The sequence below is a fragment of the Nannospalax galili genome, unplaced genomic scaffold, assembly GCF_000622305.1.
Source record: "Nannospalax galili isolate Female #2095 unplaced genomic scaffold, S.galili_v1.0 scaffold485, whole genome shotgun sequence".
Taxonomy (NCBI): domain Eukaryota; kingdom Metazoa; phylum Chordata; class Mammalia; order Rodentia; family Spalacidae; genus Nannospalax; species Nannospalax galili.
The window spans coordinates 91,745-111,680 of record NW_008354534.1 but is presented as its reverse complement, the minus strand read 5'-3'; the positions used below and the strand labels follow the sequence as shown (position 1 = coordinate 111,680).

The 19,936-nt window shown below is 47.9% G+C and overlaps 2 protein-coding genes across 2 annotated transcripts in view; one reads left to right on the top strand and one right to left on the bottom strand.

Annotated features, from left to right (window-relative positions):
• The window catches only part of Phf7 (PHD finger protein 7), a 25,251-nt gene extending 14,438 nt beyond the window's left edge, over positions 1-10,813 (bottom strand). Inside the window, 6 exon segments of the mRNA XM_029555392.1 lie at positions 7,063-7,154; positions 8,021-8,073; positions 8,734-8,843; positions 9,062-9,143; positions 10,106-10,288; positions 10,617-10,813. Coding sequence (XP_029411252.1) covers positions 7,063-7,154; positions 8,021-8,073; positions 8,734-8,774 — 186 coding nt within the window. The 5' untranslated portion in view covers positions 8,775-8,843; positions 9,062-9,143; positions 10,106-10,288; positions 10,617-10,813.
• Positions 10,814-10,985: 172 nt separating this feature from the next.
• Positions 10,986-19,523, top strand: Bap1 (BRCA1 associated protein 1). Its single transcript, XM_008851777.3, has 17 exons — positions 10,986-11,175; positions 11,272-11,301; positions 11,415-11,469; positions 12,312-12,444; positions 12,842-12,961; positions 13,401-13,462; positions 13,546-13,688; positions 13,941-14,019; positions 14,421-14,544; positions 14,845-14,992; positions 15,456-15,640; positions 16,080-16,210; positions 16,759-17,237; positions 17,334-17,494; positions 17,750-17,842; positions 17,942-18,014; positions 18,199-19,523. Exons 1-17 carry the CDS (start codon positions 11,139-11,141, stop codon positions 18,330-18,332), a joined length of 2,187 nt encoding a protein of 728 aa, XP_008849999.1. The 5' UTR covers positions 10,986-11,138; the 3' UTR covers positions 18,333-19,523.
• The last annotated feature ends 413 nt before the right edge of the window (positions 19,524-19,936 follow it).

The following is a 19,936-nucleotide window of genomic DNA, read 5'->3' as shown; positions in this document are numbered from 1 at the left end:
TACCTATCATCTATCTATCATCTATCTATCTATCTATCTATCTATCTATCTATCTATCTATCTATCTATCTATCTATCTATCATCTAATCTATCTTTAATGTGTATGAATATTTTGCCTGCATGTAAGTATACCCATGTTTTGCAATGCCCAGGGACGCCAAAAGAGGGCATCAGATCCCCTGAAAGTGGAGTTATGGATGGCTGTTAGCCAACCCAGGTCTGAGAACCAACCCAGGTCTTTTGGAAGGTATCTTCAGCAAACTAGGAATAAAAGAGATCTTCAATCTGACAAAAACACAACTATGAAAGAACTCTTACAGCTAATATAGTTATAATGGTGACTATAATATAGTTATAATGGTGAAAAACTAGATGCTGTCCATTCATGTTGGGAACAAGACATAGATAACTACTTACACTATTTCTACTGAATATTATGTTGAAGGCCCTAGCCAGTACAATAAGACAAGCAGATGGGGAAAAAAGACAAAAATTGGGGCCTGAGGGCGTAACTCAGTTGGTAGAGTACTTGTTTAGCATGTATGAGCCCCTGGGTTCAGTCCTCAGCATCATATTAAAAACTGGGTAAAGGCCTATAACCCCAACACTAGAGAGGTATAGGCAGAAGAATCAGAAGTTCAAGGTTGGGACTGGAGAGATGACTTAGTAAAGTGTTTGCCACGCAAGCATAAGGACCTGAGTTTAGATCACATGCATAAAATGCTGTGTGTGGATTATATGCCTGTAATAGTAGCACTAGGGAGGCAGAGACAGGAGGCTCTCATGGTCAACTAGTCTTCCCAAATTGGTGCCCTTTAGAATCCTGTTTCAAAAAATAAGGTGGAGAGAAACAGAAGACATGACACCAACCTTCGGCCTCGATATTCACACATGTGTGCACAACTGAACATACATGTGCACATACATAAACCTGTACACACACACATCCATCTATCATCTATCTATCTATCTATCTATCTATCTATCTATCTATCTATCTATCTATCTATCATCTATCCATCCCCCTCTACACACACATAAGAAAAAATCAGTTCAAGATCATCCTTAACTACAAAATGAGCTCAAAGCCAGCCTGGGCTACATAAGACCCTATCTCAGAAAAAAAAAAAAAAAAAAGACAAAATTTGAAAAAGTAGAACTGTCTTTATTCACATATGACATGACTATAGACACAGCGAATCAGAGAATCCCAAGTACACAAAGAAACACAATAGCTGAACTAGTAAGTGAAGTTAACAAAATTATAGGGTACAAAGCCAACATACAAAATAATTGCATTTCTATATTCCAGCAACAAATTTGAAAATGAAATTTAAAAATACCATTTACAAGAAATACTAAGGAAAACATTTAACAAAAGATGTGCAATACTCTTTCCCTAAAACCATTCTTTCACAAAAACATTACCAAGAAAACTTACAATTCAAATAAATGGATATATGCCATACCTATGGATTCAATATTATTTGTCAGTGCTTCCCAGATTCAATGCAGCCTCAATTACAGTCCTAGTACGTTCTTTATAAAAAGGAAAATCGAGTCCAGGCACGGTGGCATGCACCTTTAATCCCAGCACTCAGAAGAAAGAGGCAGGCAGATCTCTGAGTTCAAGGCCAGTCTGGTCTCCATAGAGAGCTCCAGGCCAGCTGGGGTTACAGGGAGACCAGCCTCAAAAAAAGAAAGAAAAAGAAAATAAAGAAAAAAATCGAGGGCTGGAGAGATGGCTCAGCAGTTAAGAGTACTGGCTGCTCTTGCAGAGGACCTGGGCTCAGTTCCCAGCACCTATATGGCAGCTAATGACCATCCATAACTCAAGCTTCAGGGGCTCTGACGCCCTCTTCTGGCCTCCATGGGAATTGTACAACACGAGTGCATTTATTTACATGCAGGCAAAACACTTATACACATAAAATAAAAATAAACTTGCCCAACGATGGGTGGGAGAGGCCCGGGTCGCTGCCTCCCCAGCCCAGCTTCCTGCCAGGCCACCATGGCAGCCAGGAAGGCAGGCACAGGGCTGAAGATGGAGATGGAGATCGAGTGCTGCTGCCTGAGTGCCAGCAAGAGTGGACTCCCAAGCTCTTCAAGCATCTGTCAACCAAGCTCATCGACAAGAGATGACATGGCTGATCTTCTCCCTGGGGAGCTGAAGCTAGAGCAGCACTTGAAGGAGAAGCCCCTGCGGCAGGGAGCCAGTCCACCCCAGGCCCAGCTGACCAAAATGCACAAGCATTCAACTGCTGCCATGGACCGAGGGAGCCTCAAGTCAGAATTATGACAAGAATCCAATGTGATCATGACCAAGTTGAAGCTACGGATGATTGAGGAGGCCTATGCTGCCAAAGATGGAGGGTTGTTGGAGAAGAATCTTGAAGAGAACTTTGCCCTGTGCATTTATAGCATGGTTCCTCAAGGATCTCACAAGTCGACAGCCATCTGGATAATGACAGCAGCGGTTGCTGCTACTGCTCATGCTGGAACGACTTGAGTGACTGGGGGCCTTCTTGGGCTTCTCCAGTGCTCTGCTCAGCAGCCGAGAAATGAGTGGGGACCTACGAGGTGGGAAGGAGCAGAACCCAGGAGCCCGGCCACCTTGGGTCTATCCCCTCTATCCAGAGGATTATATCTGAATGATTTTAACAGAGGAGCAAGGTTTTGAGCCAATCAAATGAAGCAGCTATGTTCCGGGGGATCTGATGCCCTTTTCTGACCACAGTGGGCACTGCAGGACATGAGTGTACTTACGTACATGCAGGGAGAAACACTGTTTTAGAGTCTGAGAACTTAAGAAAGAGAACTAGAACTACGGTCCTCTCCTGTGAGCTGAAGTCACAGTCCCTTCCCATTAGCTCGAGCTATGGTCCTCTTCTGTGATCGGGAGTGTCCTATCCTGAGAGCTGGAGCCGTGGTCCTCCTGTGAGCTGGAATGGTGGCTCTTCCTGCAAGCTGGAGCTGTGGTCCTCTCTTGTGGGCTGGATCTGTGATCCCTCCCATGAGCTGGAGTAATGGACCTTTTCCATAGGAGCTGTGATTCCTCTCCTGTGAGCTAAAGCTGTATTCCCCTCCTGTGAGCTGGAGCTGTGGACCCCTCCTATGAACTGGAGCTATGGTTCCCTCCTGTGTGCTGGTTCTGTGGTCCCCTCTTGAGAGCTGGAGCAGTGGTCCCCTCCTGTGAGCTGAAGCAGTGGTCCCCTCCTGTGAGCTGGAGCTGTGGTCCCCTCCTGAGAGCTGGAGCAGTGGTCCCCTCCTGTGAGCTGGTGCAGTGGTCCCGTCCTGTGAGCTGGAGCTGTGTTCCTCTCCTGTGGGCTGAAATCCTGATCCTCTCCTATGAGCTGGAGTTGTGGTTCTCCTCCTGTGAGCTGAAGCTGTGGTCCTCTCCTGTGAACTGGAGCTGTGGTTTCCCTCCTATAAGCTGGAGCTATGGTTCCCCACCTGTGATCTGGAACTATGGCCCCTCCTGTGAAATGTAACTGTGGTACCCTCATAATAATATGAACTCCCAGTCCCAGGAGGGATGATCAGAATGAACTGTGCTGGGTCAGGTGCTCACCCACTGTTAAAGATTAATGCATCTTTCAACTCTCACCAGAGAAGTTTCCTTATGCAGCAGATGGTAATTGACACAGAAACTTATGGCTTTCTAATGTGTGGGGAGGAAGGGGCTGCAGAGCACTGATCTCTGGGAAGGATGCCTCTTCTGGAGTCAGGACTTGGGAATCATTGCAGAGGAGAAAGATTGTAAGAGCCAGAGGTGGTGGATGAGCATGGCGGGGGAGGGGGCAGAGTTCTCCAGACAGCTGGCCAGTTACTCATATGAACTCACAGCAATGGTGACAGCATGTACAGGTCCTATGCCAGCTCAAGTGGATGAGCCCACGCTGGAGAACATTTGGGGATTCAAGTTAGACTCTATAGACTTTATTACCCAGAGAGAGTACATTGAATTATGTATGTGTGTGTGTCAGGGGGCGGGGAACATAGGGAGGAGTGGATGGGAGAGGGGATATAAATGTCATCAAATTATATTGTCTGGAAATCGCAATAATTCAGTAAAAATTCTAAAAAAAAACTTAAAAAAATAAAAAATTGATGTTTAAGAAAGAATTTATAGAGAAAAAGAAAGGAACTGATACCCAAAACAATCTTGGAAAAGATGGTTAAGATTTGCCATACTTAATTTTAAGACACTGTAAGTCCACAATAAGACAGTGGAGTGCTGGTGTATGAATAGACACACATAGGGCAATGACATAAATAGATTATCCATATTTACACACACACACACACACACACACATATGTATAGCTAGTTGATTTTAATAAAGACACCTAGGTAATGAAATAGGCAAATGGTCTTAAAGTATTACTTTGGGACATACAAAAAGTGCTTACCATATAAGACAAAAAAGGTAAATTACAACATCATCAGAATTAAAATTTTGTTTTTCAAAAGATACCATTAAGGATAACATATATATTTATCTGAAAAAGAATTTGTATCCAAAATATATAAACAATTCTCACAATCTAGCAAGACAAAATAAGCAAGCTTTAAAAAATGAACAGATTCAAAAGAAATCCTCCATGTCTTCAGCATCTTCAGTCTCAGAGAAGCGCAAATTAAAACCACAATAAGATACCAATAACGTCCAGTAGGATGACGGAAATTCAAAAGACTGATGATATCAACTCTTGACAAGAAAATCGTACAGCCAGAACTCTCTCATACGTTGCTAATGGGAGTGCAAACTGGTACAACTACTTTGGAAAAATGACTCGGCAACTTCACATAAATATCTACTTAGCATGCAACATGCAACCAATAATTCCACTCCTAGGCCCAAAAGTAGTCAAAGTGAGTATTACAAAAAATTTGCACATGAATGCTCTTAGCAGCTTTATTCACAATAGTCCACAAAATGGAAACAATTCAAATGTCCACCAACTGGTGAAGAGACAACCTTAACATGTTCATGCAACAGAATACTTCTAGGTAATAAAGAAACAAGGTAGGTGTCCTAGTTTGTTTCTCCATTGCTGTGACAAAACACTCTGACCACTACCAACTTGGGGAGGAAAGGGTTTGTCTTACATCTCCCAGGTCACAGTTTATCAGGGAGCCCAAGGTAGGAACTCAGGGCAGGAACATGGAGTCAGGAGCTGGAGCGCAGGCCATGGAGGATCACTGCTTACTGGCTTGCTCCCCCAACTCAAGTGTGTCAAGTTGACACTAAAGCTATCTGGTACAGTAGAGATCCATGCAAGAACATGAATGACTGTCTGAGACACTGTGTTGGGGGAAAAGTCAGATAGGAAGGAATATAAACTGCATGGTTCAATTTATATGAAGTAAAATAATATGCAAATATAGTCTACTGATCCTAACAGTGACAGTCTCTGGTGGTATTGACTAAAAGATTAATTTTCTTTTCTTTTTTTTTTCCTTTCTTTTTTTGGCCTTTTTGAGACAGGGTTTCCCTGTAGCCTCAGCTGGCCTGGAACTATCTATGTAGACTAGGCTGGCTTCAAACTCACAGAGATTCACCTGCCTCTGCCTCCCAAGTGCTGGGATTAAAGACATATACCACTACACCCGGCTGAGGCTAATTTTCTTAGATGACCGAAATCTTATTTTCATTCAGATGGTGATTACATGGGTTTATACAATTTTTCAAAATGCATCAAATTATGTACTTAAAATTGGCTCAGTTTATTGAATATAAAAAAGCATATCTGCTGGGTGTTGTGGTGCACGCCTTTAATCCCAGCACTTGGGAGGCAGAGGCAGGAGGATCTTTGTGAGTTTGAGGCCAGCCTGGTCTACATAGTGAGTTCCGGGACAACTGGGGCTACAGGGAGACCCTGTCTCAAAAAGACAAACAAAACAAAACAAAACAAAACAAACAAACAAAAAGCATATCTGTCAATGCCAAGGGCATTTGTTTCTGAGAGGAGAGGGAGAAAAAAGAAGGAATACAGTTTTGGGAAGACCCGCTTTTTTTTTTTTTTAAGATTTTTATTTTGGGGGCTGGAGAGATGGCTCAGCGGTTAAGAGCATTGACTGCTCTTGCAGAGGACCCAGGTTCGAGTCCCAGCACCCACATGGCGGCTACAAATCATCCTTAACTCCAGTTCCAGGGGAATCCGAAGCCCTCTTCTGACCTCTGAGGCATTGCCCGACATGGGTGCACTCACATATGTGCAGGCAATACACTCATACACATAAAAATAATAAACTTTTTTTTTAAAGATTTTATTTATTTTTATGTGTATGAGTGTTTTGCCTGCATGTATGTAAGTGCACTATATGTGTATCTGGTATCTGCAGAGGCCAGAAGAGGGCACTGAATCCCCTGAAACTAGAGTTAAGGATGGATGCTAGCTGTCATGGGGGTGTTGGGAATTGAATCTGGGTTCTCTATAAGAGCAGCAAGTGCCCTTAACAGCTGAGCCATCTCTCCAGCCCTGGGAAGAGGTTTTTTTAAAAGTTATTTTACTTTTGCTGGGTGTGGTGGCACACGCCTTTAATCCCAGCACTCAGCAGGCGGATCTCTGTGAGTTCAAGGCCAGCCCGGTCTACATAGTGAGTTCCAGGACAGCTGGGGCTACAGAGAGGCCCTGTCTCAAAAAAGACCAAAAAAAAAAAGTTATTTTACTTTTAATTGTATATATGTGTGTGTCTGTGCACAGAAGTTCAGTCCAGCAGAGGATCCCCTGGAGTTGGATTTACAAGTGGTTGTGAAATGTCTCACCTGGGTGCTGGTAGTCCAACAGCCCCAGCTGGCGTGGAATTCACTATATAGACCAGGCTGGCCCTGATTAACCATGGAGCCACCTCTCCCACCTCAGGAAGAGGCCTTTCAATAGCTCATGCTTTATACTGTCAGGATTTTATATCATGTCATATATTTTAAAATCAATTTTATAAAATAAAAACAATAAAGAAAACCAAACAGAACTATACATTTGAGGCTAGGTGCAAAAACAGTCTATATAGTAAAAGCCCTAAGACATTCAAAGCAAAAGAGGCCTTATACTCACAAGACAGAAATAGTGTACACAAAGATTGTCTTTCTGAAGAAATTCTCCTAGTTTTTCAGGATCACCAGGTTCCTGAAGGCATAGCAGGCAAACTGGAAGAGTGAACATTGAGGTAAAGGCTTGGCTCTAGATTTGAAGAGTGGGACTACACCATCTAAGAATAGGAAGGAGGATAGAGACTCCTTGACTTACACAGAGGTTATATCTAGATAAACCCTTCATAAAGTGAAAATATCCTAAGTTGGAAATGCATGCAACCTATCAAACATCATAGCTTAGCAACACAATAGACTGCAGACAGTTGGTTGTTTCCTCTCATCACCGTGGCTTACTAGGTGTTGTGCATCACTGCCACTGCCCGGTGCTTTAAGAGAATACTGCACTGCATTACACTGTAATGTTGGGAAAAGATCAAAATGCAAAACTTGAAGTATGGTTTCTATTGAATGCATATCACTTTTGCGTGACCTTAAAGTTAAAAAAAAAAAAAAATCGAAATATTCTGACTTATCAGGAAGCATCTTTACTGGGAAGAGGATCACTGCAGGAAGGATGAAGGTCAGGTCTTACTGGGTATCAGGCCTTGATAACATTTTTTCGTCTCAACTGGCTTTCTTTCTTAAATTTCAGACATGAAAATTTAAATTGGTAAACACTGATTTTTTTTTTTTTTTTTTTTTTTTAAGACAGGGTCTCTCTGTAGTCCCCAGCTGGCTTAGAACTCACTATGTAGAACAGGCTGGCTTCAATCTCAGAGAGATCTGCCTCTGCCTTCCTGAGTGCTAGGATGAAAGGCATACACCACCATGCCTGGCTGACACCGAAATCTCTAGGATCTTAATGTTATAGATTACAATTCCGAGAAGGAAGTAGGGTTAACAGAGAACCAAGTTTTACTTCCCCACATGGGTGGTCTTCTTTGTTAATGGCTGGAGAGGGCGGGTGAATGCAACCTTACCAGGCCTTGAAGATCGCTTCTTCTGGGTTACCTTCTTAGTCCTGGCAGATTTCCTATATCAGGGAAAAAAGAAGTATAAAACAGTCTTTGGGGACACTATTGGCAATCATTTTATGACCCTTAAAATGCCATTTGTACATGTGATGAAGGACCAAAATCTCTAAAGGCTTTTCATACTTCATTTTTCAAGTATAAAATATACCCACTAAATTATTTGAGGGTAGGACTATTTTCTGTTCTCAGCACCAATGCTGCCTGGGTTGAAGGAATGCAGGAGTCCCCTCTCATTTTCTTCTGCCAACCTTCCAAAGCACACTAAAGTGACAAGTTGATGACTTCCCAGTGCTAGGCACTATTCCTGGCATCTTACTATGAAGTAGCTCAACAAACCTAAAGTAGCTCAATAAATCTACAAAATATTCTGAAAAGTGAGTACTATTTTCATGAACATTTTCCAGATAAGAAAATTGAGGCATAAACAATTTGTCCCAGGTCACAGTTATCAAGAGGCAGAGACATGATAGCAATTTAAGTAAAGTTCCACAGTTGCCGCTATGCCACTGGAACAGCACTGGAAAGGCAGGAAAGGCACAGACCTCTGTGTTTGACCCTAACCCTAGTCCCGAGAACATGCCAAAGGGAGCAAAAGTGCAGCATGTATCCCTGGCCACTGTACAGCTTCTCCCAGTTCATTCATGTCACCTATTTTATACCTCAATCGTGGGTGTTTCTTCTTTTCTTTTATGGTCTTCATTTGCTTCTGTCTCTCCCTCCTATCTATAATTCTTCTGCACTATTATAAAGACAACACAGGCTCTTCCAGCTATAAATATAAACAAGGTAGGTCAGTGATTTGATTCTACATTTGGTTATCAAATTCCATAAAGTCAAGACAACACTGAACTTCACTGCTCAACTCATATGATAGGATAAAAGGGAATGTATCTAGTATCAATGCTAGTAATAGCCAATGATTAAATTGTGCCAAGAACTGTTCAAGGCACTTAACTCACAAAGTTAACCCCCAGGTACAATAATTACCTCCGTTTTCAAGTTGAGGAGACCAAGGCACAGAGAGGTAAACTTTTTGGCCACGATCAGTGACACTAGGTGAGATCTGAAGCTAAGAGAGGCCAGCATTAATTCTTTTGTTATGTTACCATATAGCAGTGTTAAGACTTTGAAACCACTGCAGGACCTAGTTAAATGGTTCTTTGGTTTTTGTATACCAGGTGCATGGGACAACACTCAGGAAAAACAGGCACCTTTATACTCAAGTGTGGGTGTCTGTTCTACCCCACTTGAAGTAGGTACCTCTTCAAGGTAACTTTCCTAGCAAAAGGAGTCTGAGAGATTTGGCTGACAATTCCCTCTAGTGAGAGGGAAGAAATAACACTGAAAATCACCCCCTCAGCTCCTACCCTTTTTTACCAGGCTGAGGAGGCCTAACTCATCCTTTGTTTAGACTGGAACTGAGTAAAATGCCATTCCTTCCACTAACAATATAAGTAAAGTTACCCAGTTTTCACTGGTCATTGATAAGTCTCCAAAAGTGAATGAGAAGAGGGAAAAAATAAAATTCAAACCCACTGGTGAAGGAAGGAGTCAGGAGAGGGGGTAGCATTTGAATTAGGTCATTCTAGAGACATACACTCGGGTACCCAGTCTCAGATCAAGGCTGGGATCATGAATCTTTTCAAGGACTTTCAACTAGTCTACATAAATTTAACTACAGGCCGCCAAAATTAATTTCTAGCGTGGTGAGGTGATGCCTGCCTTTAATTCCAGTACTCCAGAAGAGATCCAGGCCAACCTGGTTTACATAGTGAGTTCCAGGTCAGCCTGGGCAACAGATTCTGTTTCCACCACCCCACCCCCAAACCCCAAGGTTAGCCTCTGGCAACCCAGGAGACTTGACATTTGCATAAGTCGACATATCCATTTGCCTTCTTAACTAACCAATGTGGAGAGGTTGGAGAAAGATGTTGGTGCAAACTTTGCCATTTCCCCCCTAGGGGATCTACTGTTAACTACTTTCTAGCTGTTGCAGCTAGCCCGACCGTTCGTTTTAGAATAGAAATAAACCTTGAAACTTCAAGTTTTTGCATCGCTGGACCACGACGTTCCTTGAGTAAGGGTTCTGTGCACACTGGCAGTTATAAGACGGGACAATCTTCAAAACGTGAGGAGGGACGTGGCAAATGCAAGCTGCTCAGTCCGTGACTTTCTAACCCGGCGGACGTTCCCTCGAAACGCTAAGTTGTTTCACTGGATAAAAGTGTTGGGAAAACGCAAGCTGAGAAAATTAAAATATATTAACGTGTCCGGCCCCACCGCCGCCGCCGCCAGAACGGTTTATTAGGAAAATACGTGTGGGTGTGGCCACAACCGTCCCCGGCTGCAACTGCCGGCAGAGGGGCTCAAGGGGCATTCCGCGGACGCCGGGCCAGGCTCGGTCCCGCCTCTCGGGCAGCCGGTGTGGGCCGAGCTGCAGGTGGCCGCGGTGGCCCCTCCCAGCCCAGGCCGCCCACCCCACCGTCGCCAAGGGCGCCGCTGTCCCGGAGCTTTATTTGTTGTCTCAGGCCGTGGTACCTACTTTCCGGGCGGCCGCAGCGCACGGTGATTCCGCCGTCCAAGGCGGCGAGCGCGCACACGCGGACTGGGCCACGTGGATTGTGGTCCACCCAGAGCGTAGCTTGGCAGGCATTTGTCCAGAGGACCGCTAACGGCCGCGCGCCCGAGCCGCCTCCTGCGCACGCGCGCCGATCCCCTCAAGCGCGTGGCTGCAGACCTTCCAGCGCGCGCCCGAGCCGCCATGCGCACGTGTGTCGGCCCCTCCAAGCGCGCGCCCGCACCCCAAGCGCGCGCCCGCACCCCAAGCGCGCGCCCGCACCCTCCAAGCGCGCGCCCGCCTCAGCAGTCCCGCGAGCGGAAGGCGAGCCCAGGGGAGGGGCCGTCGCGCACGGGTGACGTCATGCTACCGGCGCAGGCTGGTGATGCGGCGTGGCCCGTTGTCTGTGTGCTGCTGAGGGGCCCCGAGGGCGGTGAGGGGCTCCCAGCGGGGGCTGCGCGGGGTGGCAGGGCCTGGACATGGCGCTGAGGGCCGCCCCGCGGGAAGATGAATAAGGGCTGGCTGGAGCTGGAGAGCGACCCGGGTACGGAGGGGTCGCGGTGGGCCGGGGGCTGGGGAGGCCGGAGGGGTCCCGGACGCATCTGCTGATTATCCCTCCTCCTCTTGTCGCCCCACCCAGGCCTCTTCACCCTCTTGGTGGAAGATTTCGGTAAGAGCGGCCCCTGACCGCCGGACCCAGGCTTTGGCGGGGGGCGGTCCCTGCACTCTCGTTGCAGAGCCTGGGGGCCGCCCTTCCCGACCCCTCTCCTTTCTTGCTCGCAGGTGTCAAAGGGGTGCAAGTGGAGGAGATCTATGACCTTCAGAGCAAATGCCAGGGGTGAGTGGCTCGCCCCAGGGCTGGAAGAGGGCGGCGGCGTGTAGCCTCAGAGGAGGCTGTGTTAGAAAACACCAGTTGTAAAATGTAACATAAGGAATCAGCCCTCCTGGCTGCGGTCCGAAATGAGGCTCCCCCCTCGCCGGACCGTCTTCACCTTTCAATTCTAACCATTTTTGGGGTACACTGTAGCTATGTTTTCTGGTTTTGCAGCAGTGCCTTCTGCAACTTTGCAGTCTATTAATTGCATGACCTTGTGTGCTGTGCCTTTAATCCCCACACAGAGGTGGTTCTGTATTGATTGGTTGGTGTAACAAAAGCCTCTTTCAGGTACCTAGCTAAACTCAGGTTCTTGTCCTGGTGATCTGTAGTATAGAGGGGTGTAGAGAAACTGCTACCATACTGGACCAAGAAGTCCGCTTTCATTTTCTAAGAAAAGGAGGCACTGTTTTAGATGTGCACGTGCTTCCTTGGCTTCATTGTGGCTCTGGTGCTGAGGTCCACAAGTGAGAGTTAGCGCACATTCCTTATCAGGCAGAGTTTTTTTTTTTTTTTTGCCTTTTGCTGCGTTCCTGTCTTGCTCCATCATGGGCCATTGATTCTAGATTTCCTTCCCTTATCTAGACTTGGTAATGAGACTGGGTGCATTTCTGGAGCATCTAGCTCACACTTGACTGCCTGTGATAGGCCTCTGGGGTGTCGGGGGCTCAGAGTCATGTTGGATACAGTATTGGGAGGAGTCAGGGGATCAGGGCAAGAGCATTCCAGGGACTATACAGTGCAAAGGACTAGGAGGAGAGAGAGAGAGAGAGATGCTGATTGTCTCCTGCCCCTTAATTCTCCAGGCCTGTATATGGATTCATCTTCCTGTTCAAATGGATCGAAGAACGCAGGTCCCGCCGCAAGGTTTCTACGTTGGTGGATGATACATCTGTGATTGATGATGATATAGTGAATAACATGTTCTTTGCCCACCAGGTTTGCTAAGTTCTGTGCTTGTTTAGTGGGTGGGATGCTATTGGGATTTTGTTTGTTTGTTTGTTTTGTTTTTATTTTTGCTTGGAAAGTGAAAGTGGGGAAAGCAGGAAGAGGAGCTAGAGGTGATGCCACCAAGGGTGATGCCGACAGAAACCCCCTTTTCATAAAGGGAACATCTTAGAATAGGGTGGTGTCTCAGTATGTTCTCCATGCCCCTCTACACTTGGTATTAGTGGTGCAAGTTAAATGAACCAACACTGGACAAGATGAAGGAAATTGATGATGATTGTTAACATCTTGTTTCAATCCACATTCTCAGTGAATAAGGGCTTGGGGGAGCTTGGAGGAGCTTGGGGCAGAGAGTGCTGTATATGGGTCATTATTTCTGTTTTTATAGCTGATTCCCAACTCTTGTGCCACTCATGCCTTGCTGAGCGTGCTCCTGAACTGCAGCAACGTGGACCTGGGGCCCACCCTGAGTCGCATGAAGGATTTTACCAAAGGCTTCAGCCCAGAGGTATATTGTAGTGTCTTAAGTCATGGCTCACAGCTGGTTGGGAAAATATGATCCTCAGGGCTACTGGTAATGCCACCACAGGCCATTCCTTTCTCAAATGGCATGTAGAAGGCAGTTGGTTTTAGGCTCAAGTGTTAGAAAAGGAAATGATAGCCCTAGAGAAGGACGTTAAGTCATACCATATCAGAATCTTTTCTTTTGGGACTTTCTCTTATCAGGCTTTGTTGTTTCCCAGTAGCCACTGATACTGTGCAAAGCCAGTATGCCCGTCTTTTGTGGGGCTCCAGTGCTGTCTTCTGCCAGTACTAGCCTTTTAGGAAAGTTCATATGTGCTGCTTGAGATTCCTGGGATGCCTCTAGGCTTGCTCTCTGGAACTCTGTTTCTACATAGAGGTCCACCTAAGAAGCTGTTCTTATTGTAGCCTTATTTTCTTCTTAGAGCAAAGGATATGCAATTGGCAATGCCCCCGAGCTGGCCAAAGCACATAATAGCCATGCCAGGTATGTGGGAACTGTGGTTGCTGATTTGGGGGAAGGGTGGTGGAGACTATCTTTTATTGGATTCTGACTTTGTCCTTTCCCAGGCCAGAGCCACGCCACCTCCCGGAGAAGCAGAATGGCCTCAGTGCAGTGCGTACTATGGAGGCATTCCACTTTGTCAGCTATGTGCCTATCACAGGCCGGCTCTTTGAGTTGGATGGGCTGAAAGTCTACCCTATTGACCATGGTAGGCACCCTGGGGAGGGTCCTGTTGGGGTTTCTCTGCTTCCTCCTGGGATCTGGACCTCAGGGCCCTTAGGTGCTTGAGACTCAGTGGCATGGAATGGGATGGTTACTGAGGATATCTAACTCTGGTCATGATTTCACCTTGTACTGCATTACCTGACCAACTTGAGAGTCCCTGGCTCAGCCACACTTTTTTGCTTTCCTTCTCATCCCTGGCCTGCCCCCCCCCCCCCCTTATCTTGGTCTCCCTTAGGGCCCTGGGGGGAGGATGAGGAGTGGACAGATAAAGCCCGACGGGTCATCATGGAGCGTATCGGCCTTGCCACTGCAGGGTAAGGGTCCTTAGTATGCCCTGTTCCTTCTTTTGAGAGAGACAGAAATGCCAGATGTTCTGTAGATTACAAGGCCACATGGTGAATCTAGCAGGATCAGGCTTAGGTCTTAGGCTCCCAGATCCTTACCTTTCCTGCCTAGGCTGCCTGTAGTCTACTCTGGACTGGGCTGGGCTGAGGAGGGGCAAGCCTTGATGGAGGCCTGGGTGGCACAGGTGCCCCTCACACAGTTCTTGGGAAGATATAGCTTAGGTTTCTGGTGTGTGTGGCTACCTGCCTGTTGGGGTGGGCCCTATACCTATAGCTGCTGATGTGACTGTGGGAAGCCCTTCCAAGATAGCTGCCTTAACTGTGGCAGGGTTGGGGTAGGAGCTGCTCTCATGGCTGTGCTGTGACTGCAGGGAGCCCTACCATGACATACGCTTCAACCTGATGGCAGTGGTACCTGACCGCAGGATCAAGTATGAGGCCAGGCTTCATGTACTGAAGGTGAACCGACAAACAGTCCTGGAGGCCCTGCAGCAGGTAAGTGAGTTTCCTGCCTGGCCATGCGCACCTCAACCTTCCCTGTCTCTCCTACACTGCAGTATTGATCTCTCATTCCCAAATCACAGCCTCTTCTGGATCTAGACTTCAGCTAACTATTTCTTTCCTTTGATTCTTTTGCGGGGATGGTGGAGCTTGGGATGAGAGGAGAACAGTTTTTAAAGGAGGTTGTGGCTTGGCCTAGTAAATAAATGAATGGGTAGGGCTAAGGCCCTTAGCTGTCTGAAGTGGAAGCTTGGTTCTACCCTTTTTCCTCTGAGCTTTGAGTTCTGTTTTCAGCTGATTAGAGTAACACAGCCAGAGCTGATTCAGACCCACAAGTCTCAAGAGTCACAGCTACCTGAGGAGACCAAGCCAGCCAGCGGCAAGTCCCCCCTCATGCTGGAGGCAGGCAGGGCCTCTGCGGCCTCTGAGGGCACCCATACAGGTACTGGAAGGACTTGAGGCCTCTCGTGGGCTTTAGCCATTCTGCATAGCTTGACATGGGAGGCCAAAGCAGTTTAAGAAGGTACTTGGGCAGTGGGGCAGAGGCTCCTGTGTGAGTCCTGAAAGCCCATGCCTGTAGCTTTTCCCCTCAAAACACAGAGGGAGAGTGGGCTTTTCCAGAAGCCACCTGTAAAGGACTGTCATTACCCCAGCCCCTGAGCCCTGTCGTGTACTTTGTTGTTTCCTCTATAAGCCTCCTCATTGCCTTGGGTTTTCTTTTTTTCTCCTATCTTGTTTTTTCAGTCTCACTGTTGGACCATGACATAAAGCTTACTGTCTCCCATCATGTCTGCTGACTGTTCTCTGAAAAGGGAGGGAAACAGCTGTCACAAGATCAGGGAGACTGTGGGTCTTTTTTGAGGGTCTAACTGAATGTCCTCCCTATACTCTTTGCCCTGTCTCAGATGGTGCAGATGAGTTGGCTGGTTCGTGCCTACAAGCTGCTACCCACAGCCCTCCCAGCAAACCCAAGCTGGTGGTAAAGCCTCCAGGGAGCAGCCTCAATGGGGTTCCCCCTACCCCTACCCCCATTGTGCAGCGGCTGCCAGCCTTTCTAGACAATCACAACTATGCCAAGTCCCCTATGCAGGTAAGCTGGGAGTGCCCTGGCAAGATTTCCTCTTAAGATTTTCTGAGTGGCCACAATAGTAGTTTCTCTGTGTGGTTCCTTGGTGTTTACCCTCTGCTTTGGCCTGGATGGCTAGGCTCCTCTAATACTTGGAGACCCCACAATAACACAATAGCATGACTCCTCTGGCTTTAAATCCAATTTGTGGGCTCCACATTTGGGCATACTCTTTGCTACCACTGTATAGGATGGATTCTATTCGTAATACAAAAGCCTGTGGCAGACTACTCTTTTTCTTAGAAACATTCTGTACTATCAGTGGATAGCAGCCTCCCTGGGAGCCAAAGGGAGAACTTGGAGTTGCTTAGTGGACTCAGCCTGGAGAACCAAGTTACCTTTCTGCCTGGTTGTGATGCCATGCCTATTTTGGATGAGCAGTCCCTCCTTGTCTTTGTCCTAGGAGGAGGAAGACTTGGCGGCAGGTATGGGCCGCAGTCGAGTTCCAGTTCGTCCACCCCAGCAGTACTCAGATGATGAAGATGACTATGAGGATGATGAGGATGACGTGCAGAACACCAGCTCTGCCATCAGGTTGGTCCTGACCCTGTACAGCTAGCAGCAGGTTCTGGGTGTCTCAGACCCTGTTCTGAGCATCACATCCCATATCTGAGAAGGCTTTTCCACAGAGAACACTGGGTACTGACAGGACGCAGGGCCCTTGGGGGAGATTGGCATGAGGGGCTAACCCTAATCCTCAAGAAAATTTTGGTGGGTTTAGGGGAAAGTATGCATCTTAGTATATCAAGACATGTCCCATTGAGGTGATCTTTCAGCTGGTCCTCAGGTAGGAGGAGAGGAGTTTGGAGGGATGGAGATTTGGCATTTGTTATGGCAGTTTGTTGGAGGATATAGCATTGGAAGATCAGAAGTGAGGCAGCTAGAATAGAGGAAGTCCTTTGTGGCCACCTGTTCTGCACTGTGTGGCATTTAGGATGCCATCGCTGGGTCAGGCTGCTTGGATCAAGTGTAAGGAGTTTCCAGATTGGCCTGGGGGAAAGTGGCATATGTTCAAGCTATTCTGGACACTGCCGGGTGTGGTCATCTGACCCATTCTCTCTACCTGTTCTCGGACCCCACAGATATAAGCGGAAGGGGACAGGGAAACCAGGATCTTTGAGCAGTTCTTCAGATGGACAGCTGTCAGTACTGCAACCCAACACCATCAATGTCTTGGCTGAGAAGCTTCAGGAGTCTCAGAAAGACCTCTCAGTTCCTCTGTCCATCAAGACTAGCAGTGGGGCTGGGAGTCCAGCTGTGGCTGTGCCTGCACACTCACAGCCCTCACCCACTCCTAGCAATGAGAGCACAGACACAGCCTCCGAGATCGGCAGTGCTTTCAACTCACCTCTGCGCTCGCCCATTCGTTCAGCCAACCCAACACGGCCCTCTAGCCCTGTCACCTCCCACATCTCTAAGGTGCTTTTTGGAGAAGATGACAGCCTGCTGCGTGTTGACTGCATACGCTACAACCGTGCTGTCCGTGACCTGGGTCCTGTCATCAGCACAGGCCTGCTGCACCTTGCTGAAGATGGTGTACTGAGTCCCCTGGCACTCACAGGTGGGCCTTGGGGCACACCCAGGAAGGAGGAGGGAAGTGACTGGGTGACTACAAAGTATCTTATACTCAGATGCATCTTTTTATGCCCTCTCCCAGAGGGTGGGAAGGGTTCTTCACCTTCCATCAGACCAAGCCAAGGCAACCAGGGATCCAGCAGTTCAGAGGAGAAGGAGGTAGTAGAAGGCACAGACAGCAGAGAGAAGACTGGGCTGAGCAGGCACAGTGAGCCCTTGAGTGGGGAGAAGTACTCACCTAAGGTAAGCCTCTGTTGTGCCTTTACTTTCCTTGCCGAGGGAGAGGTTTGGGCCACAATTTCCCAGGTGCTGAGTTCTTGATTAGAATTTTGGTGTGAAAATTGGTTGTGGGAGATAGGTGTCTGGAAGCTGTTCTGGGTTGGGTGGCCTCATTAGGCCTCATGGATTCTGGCTGCTCACCCTTGCTTTTAGCTGCCTCATGGTAGTAGAGCTTTGGTACCAGCCAGACCCCTCAGATACCATGTTGGCTTCTGGCAGGAGCTGCTGGCACTGCTAAAGTGTGTGGAGGCTGAGATTGCAAACTATGAAGCTTGTCTCAAGGAGGAAGTGGAGAAAAGGAAGAAATTCAAAGTGGGTGATCTTTCTACTGTCTGTTCTTGCCCTTTCCCAAAGTTAGTTACTCTGAGAAGATGGCCTGTGAAGCTCTTGCTTGTACTCTTTCTCCCATAGATTGATGACCAGAGAAGAACCCACAACTATGACGAGTTTATCTGTACCTTCATCTCCATGCTAGCTCAGGAAGGTAAGGGGACTCCCACTGCATCTTAATTGACCTGCCCTCTGAGGGTCATGTCCTTCTAGTTCCCTTCCCTCAGAATTTTCCTGAGACTTGAACAGACTGAGTTACAGGGAGGGCTGTGAGAGCCTCAGCTCCTGGCCTGAGCCTGGGAACCAGTCACCTGCTGAAGAGTTTCTTCCTTTCACAGGCATGCTGGCCAACCTAGTGGAGCAGAATATCTCCGTGCGGCGGCGCCAGGGGGTCAGCATTGGCCGGCTTCACAAGCAGCGGAAGCCTGACCGGCGGAAACGCTCACGCCCCTATAAGGCCAAGCGTCAGTGAGGACTGCTGGCCCTGATTCTGCAGCCTGCTCTTGCCGAAAGGCCCTTACTAGGGCCCCTTCCTGCCCCACTTCTCTTTTCCCAGTATTACTGAATAGTTCTAGCCAGAGCCTAGGTCCTGGGATGGGAATGAGCCATATTTCTGGCATTATGTTCTGCAGCCTGGCAGGGGACAAGTCAGCCCCATAGGGCCCAGGACTCAGCAGCTGGAGTTGGAGGGTGCTGTGGCTTCCACAGCTGGCCGTGGAGTGGTAGGACCTGGCCCTGCTGCCTGGGCAGCAGGATATATTTTACCTTTCAGAGAGGTTTATTTTGGGGGCTCCAACCTGTCTTGCCACTGTATTAACATGGCCGGTTTCCTCACTCTGCTTTTTCTCCCAGCAGCTGTCATCCTTGTAGGGCCAGGTCTTTGTATCACACCAGAGTCCCAACTGGGGGCCTCAGAGGGCACTGGGCCCTGGTGCTCTAGCCCCAGCCACTAGCCTGTCCCTGTTGTGAAGAAGCCTGGCATACTCTTCATTCCTCTTAGAGGAGCGCCAAACTTAGGGACATTGCTTCTGTGCTGGAATGGGCATGGGATGTCCTAGTGAGACATGGTCCCACAGCCATAGTGGAGATAAGTGTTTGAACTGTTCAGTGACAGGCAAACTGTCCCAGTTCTGGCCAGGCTTGTTGATGCTGTCACAGCAAAGGCTCTGGGGCTCTTTGCCTTCAGTGTTGTGGCCCTGGCTCTGGGCCTACCTTGGGCTCCTAATCTCTGACTCGGGCTCAGAGGAGCCTCTGCCTAGCCCCTCAGTATTACCATGTCTCCTTTGTCTTGGGGATAACAGAGACAGGGCTGCTTGTGGGAAGCTGGCACTACTCAGTTTTCTCTGATATGCCAGTTTCCTTGGCCTTGTGCAAGGTACTCAGGGTGGGGAACAGCAGGGTCAAGACAGCTAGTTAGAGCTGCCAAGGGAGTAGTGAGCTCAGCACTGCTTCAGCCTCCAGCCCCAAACATCACCCTGTGCGCTCTGCCAGATGGCTTTGTAGGTGACCCAAGCAGACTCTTTATCTCTGCATAGTGACTAGGTGGGGGTTTGTGGGGTGGGCTGGCAGGTGTGGTAGCCATGTCAGGCTGAGCACAGTCTAACCCCTCTAGCTCCTATAAATATTGGATCAGTGAATAAATAAAACTCTACTAAGAAACCGTTCTGTGGTGTTAGCAGGGTAGTATGTGTTTCTAGGCTAAATAAGGTGGTGGTAGGCCTGGGATATAGGACCTAAATTGAGGGGAGGCTTCAGCTAGGCTGTGGACAAGGTACACTGGTGGTAGGGGTGATTAAGGGGACTTGGGTTTGTTTTATTTGTTTTGTTTTGTTTTTTTCCACCAGATCTGGTGGCTTTGAACCTGGATAGGTGCTAGGGCTCTGTGTCATGGAGACCAGGCTGCCCCTAGGACTGTCTGGTATAATCTTCCTGGAGGGGCATTGGGACCCAAGAGGCTGCATATCTCATCCCTTTTTGCATTTGGGCAAGCACAGCAAGCCAGAGCTGCCTCTGCCCCTCTTCCCTTCTGTTGACTAGTCTCTGCTGAGGCTGTTGCAGCCCCTCACCCCCACAGTG

Bases quoted from the DNA above. Each gene is read 5' to 3' on its own strand.
- Bap1 (XM_008851777.3), top strand. From the start codon at position 11,139: ATGAATAAGGGCTGGCTGGAGCTGGAGAGCGACCCGG. The intron at 11,470-12,311 runs GTGAGTGGCTCG...TTAATTCTCCAG, and splicing joins CTTCAGAGCAAATGCCAGGG to GCCTGTATATGGATTCATCT. The intron at 17,495-17,749 runs GTAAGCCTCTGT...GGCTTCTGGCAG, and splicing joins GGGAGAAGTACTCACCTAAG to GAGCTGCTGGCACTGCTAAA.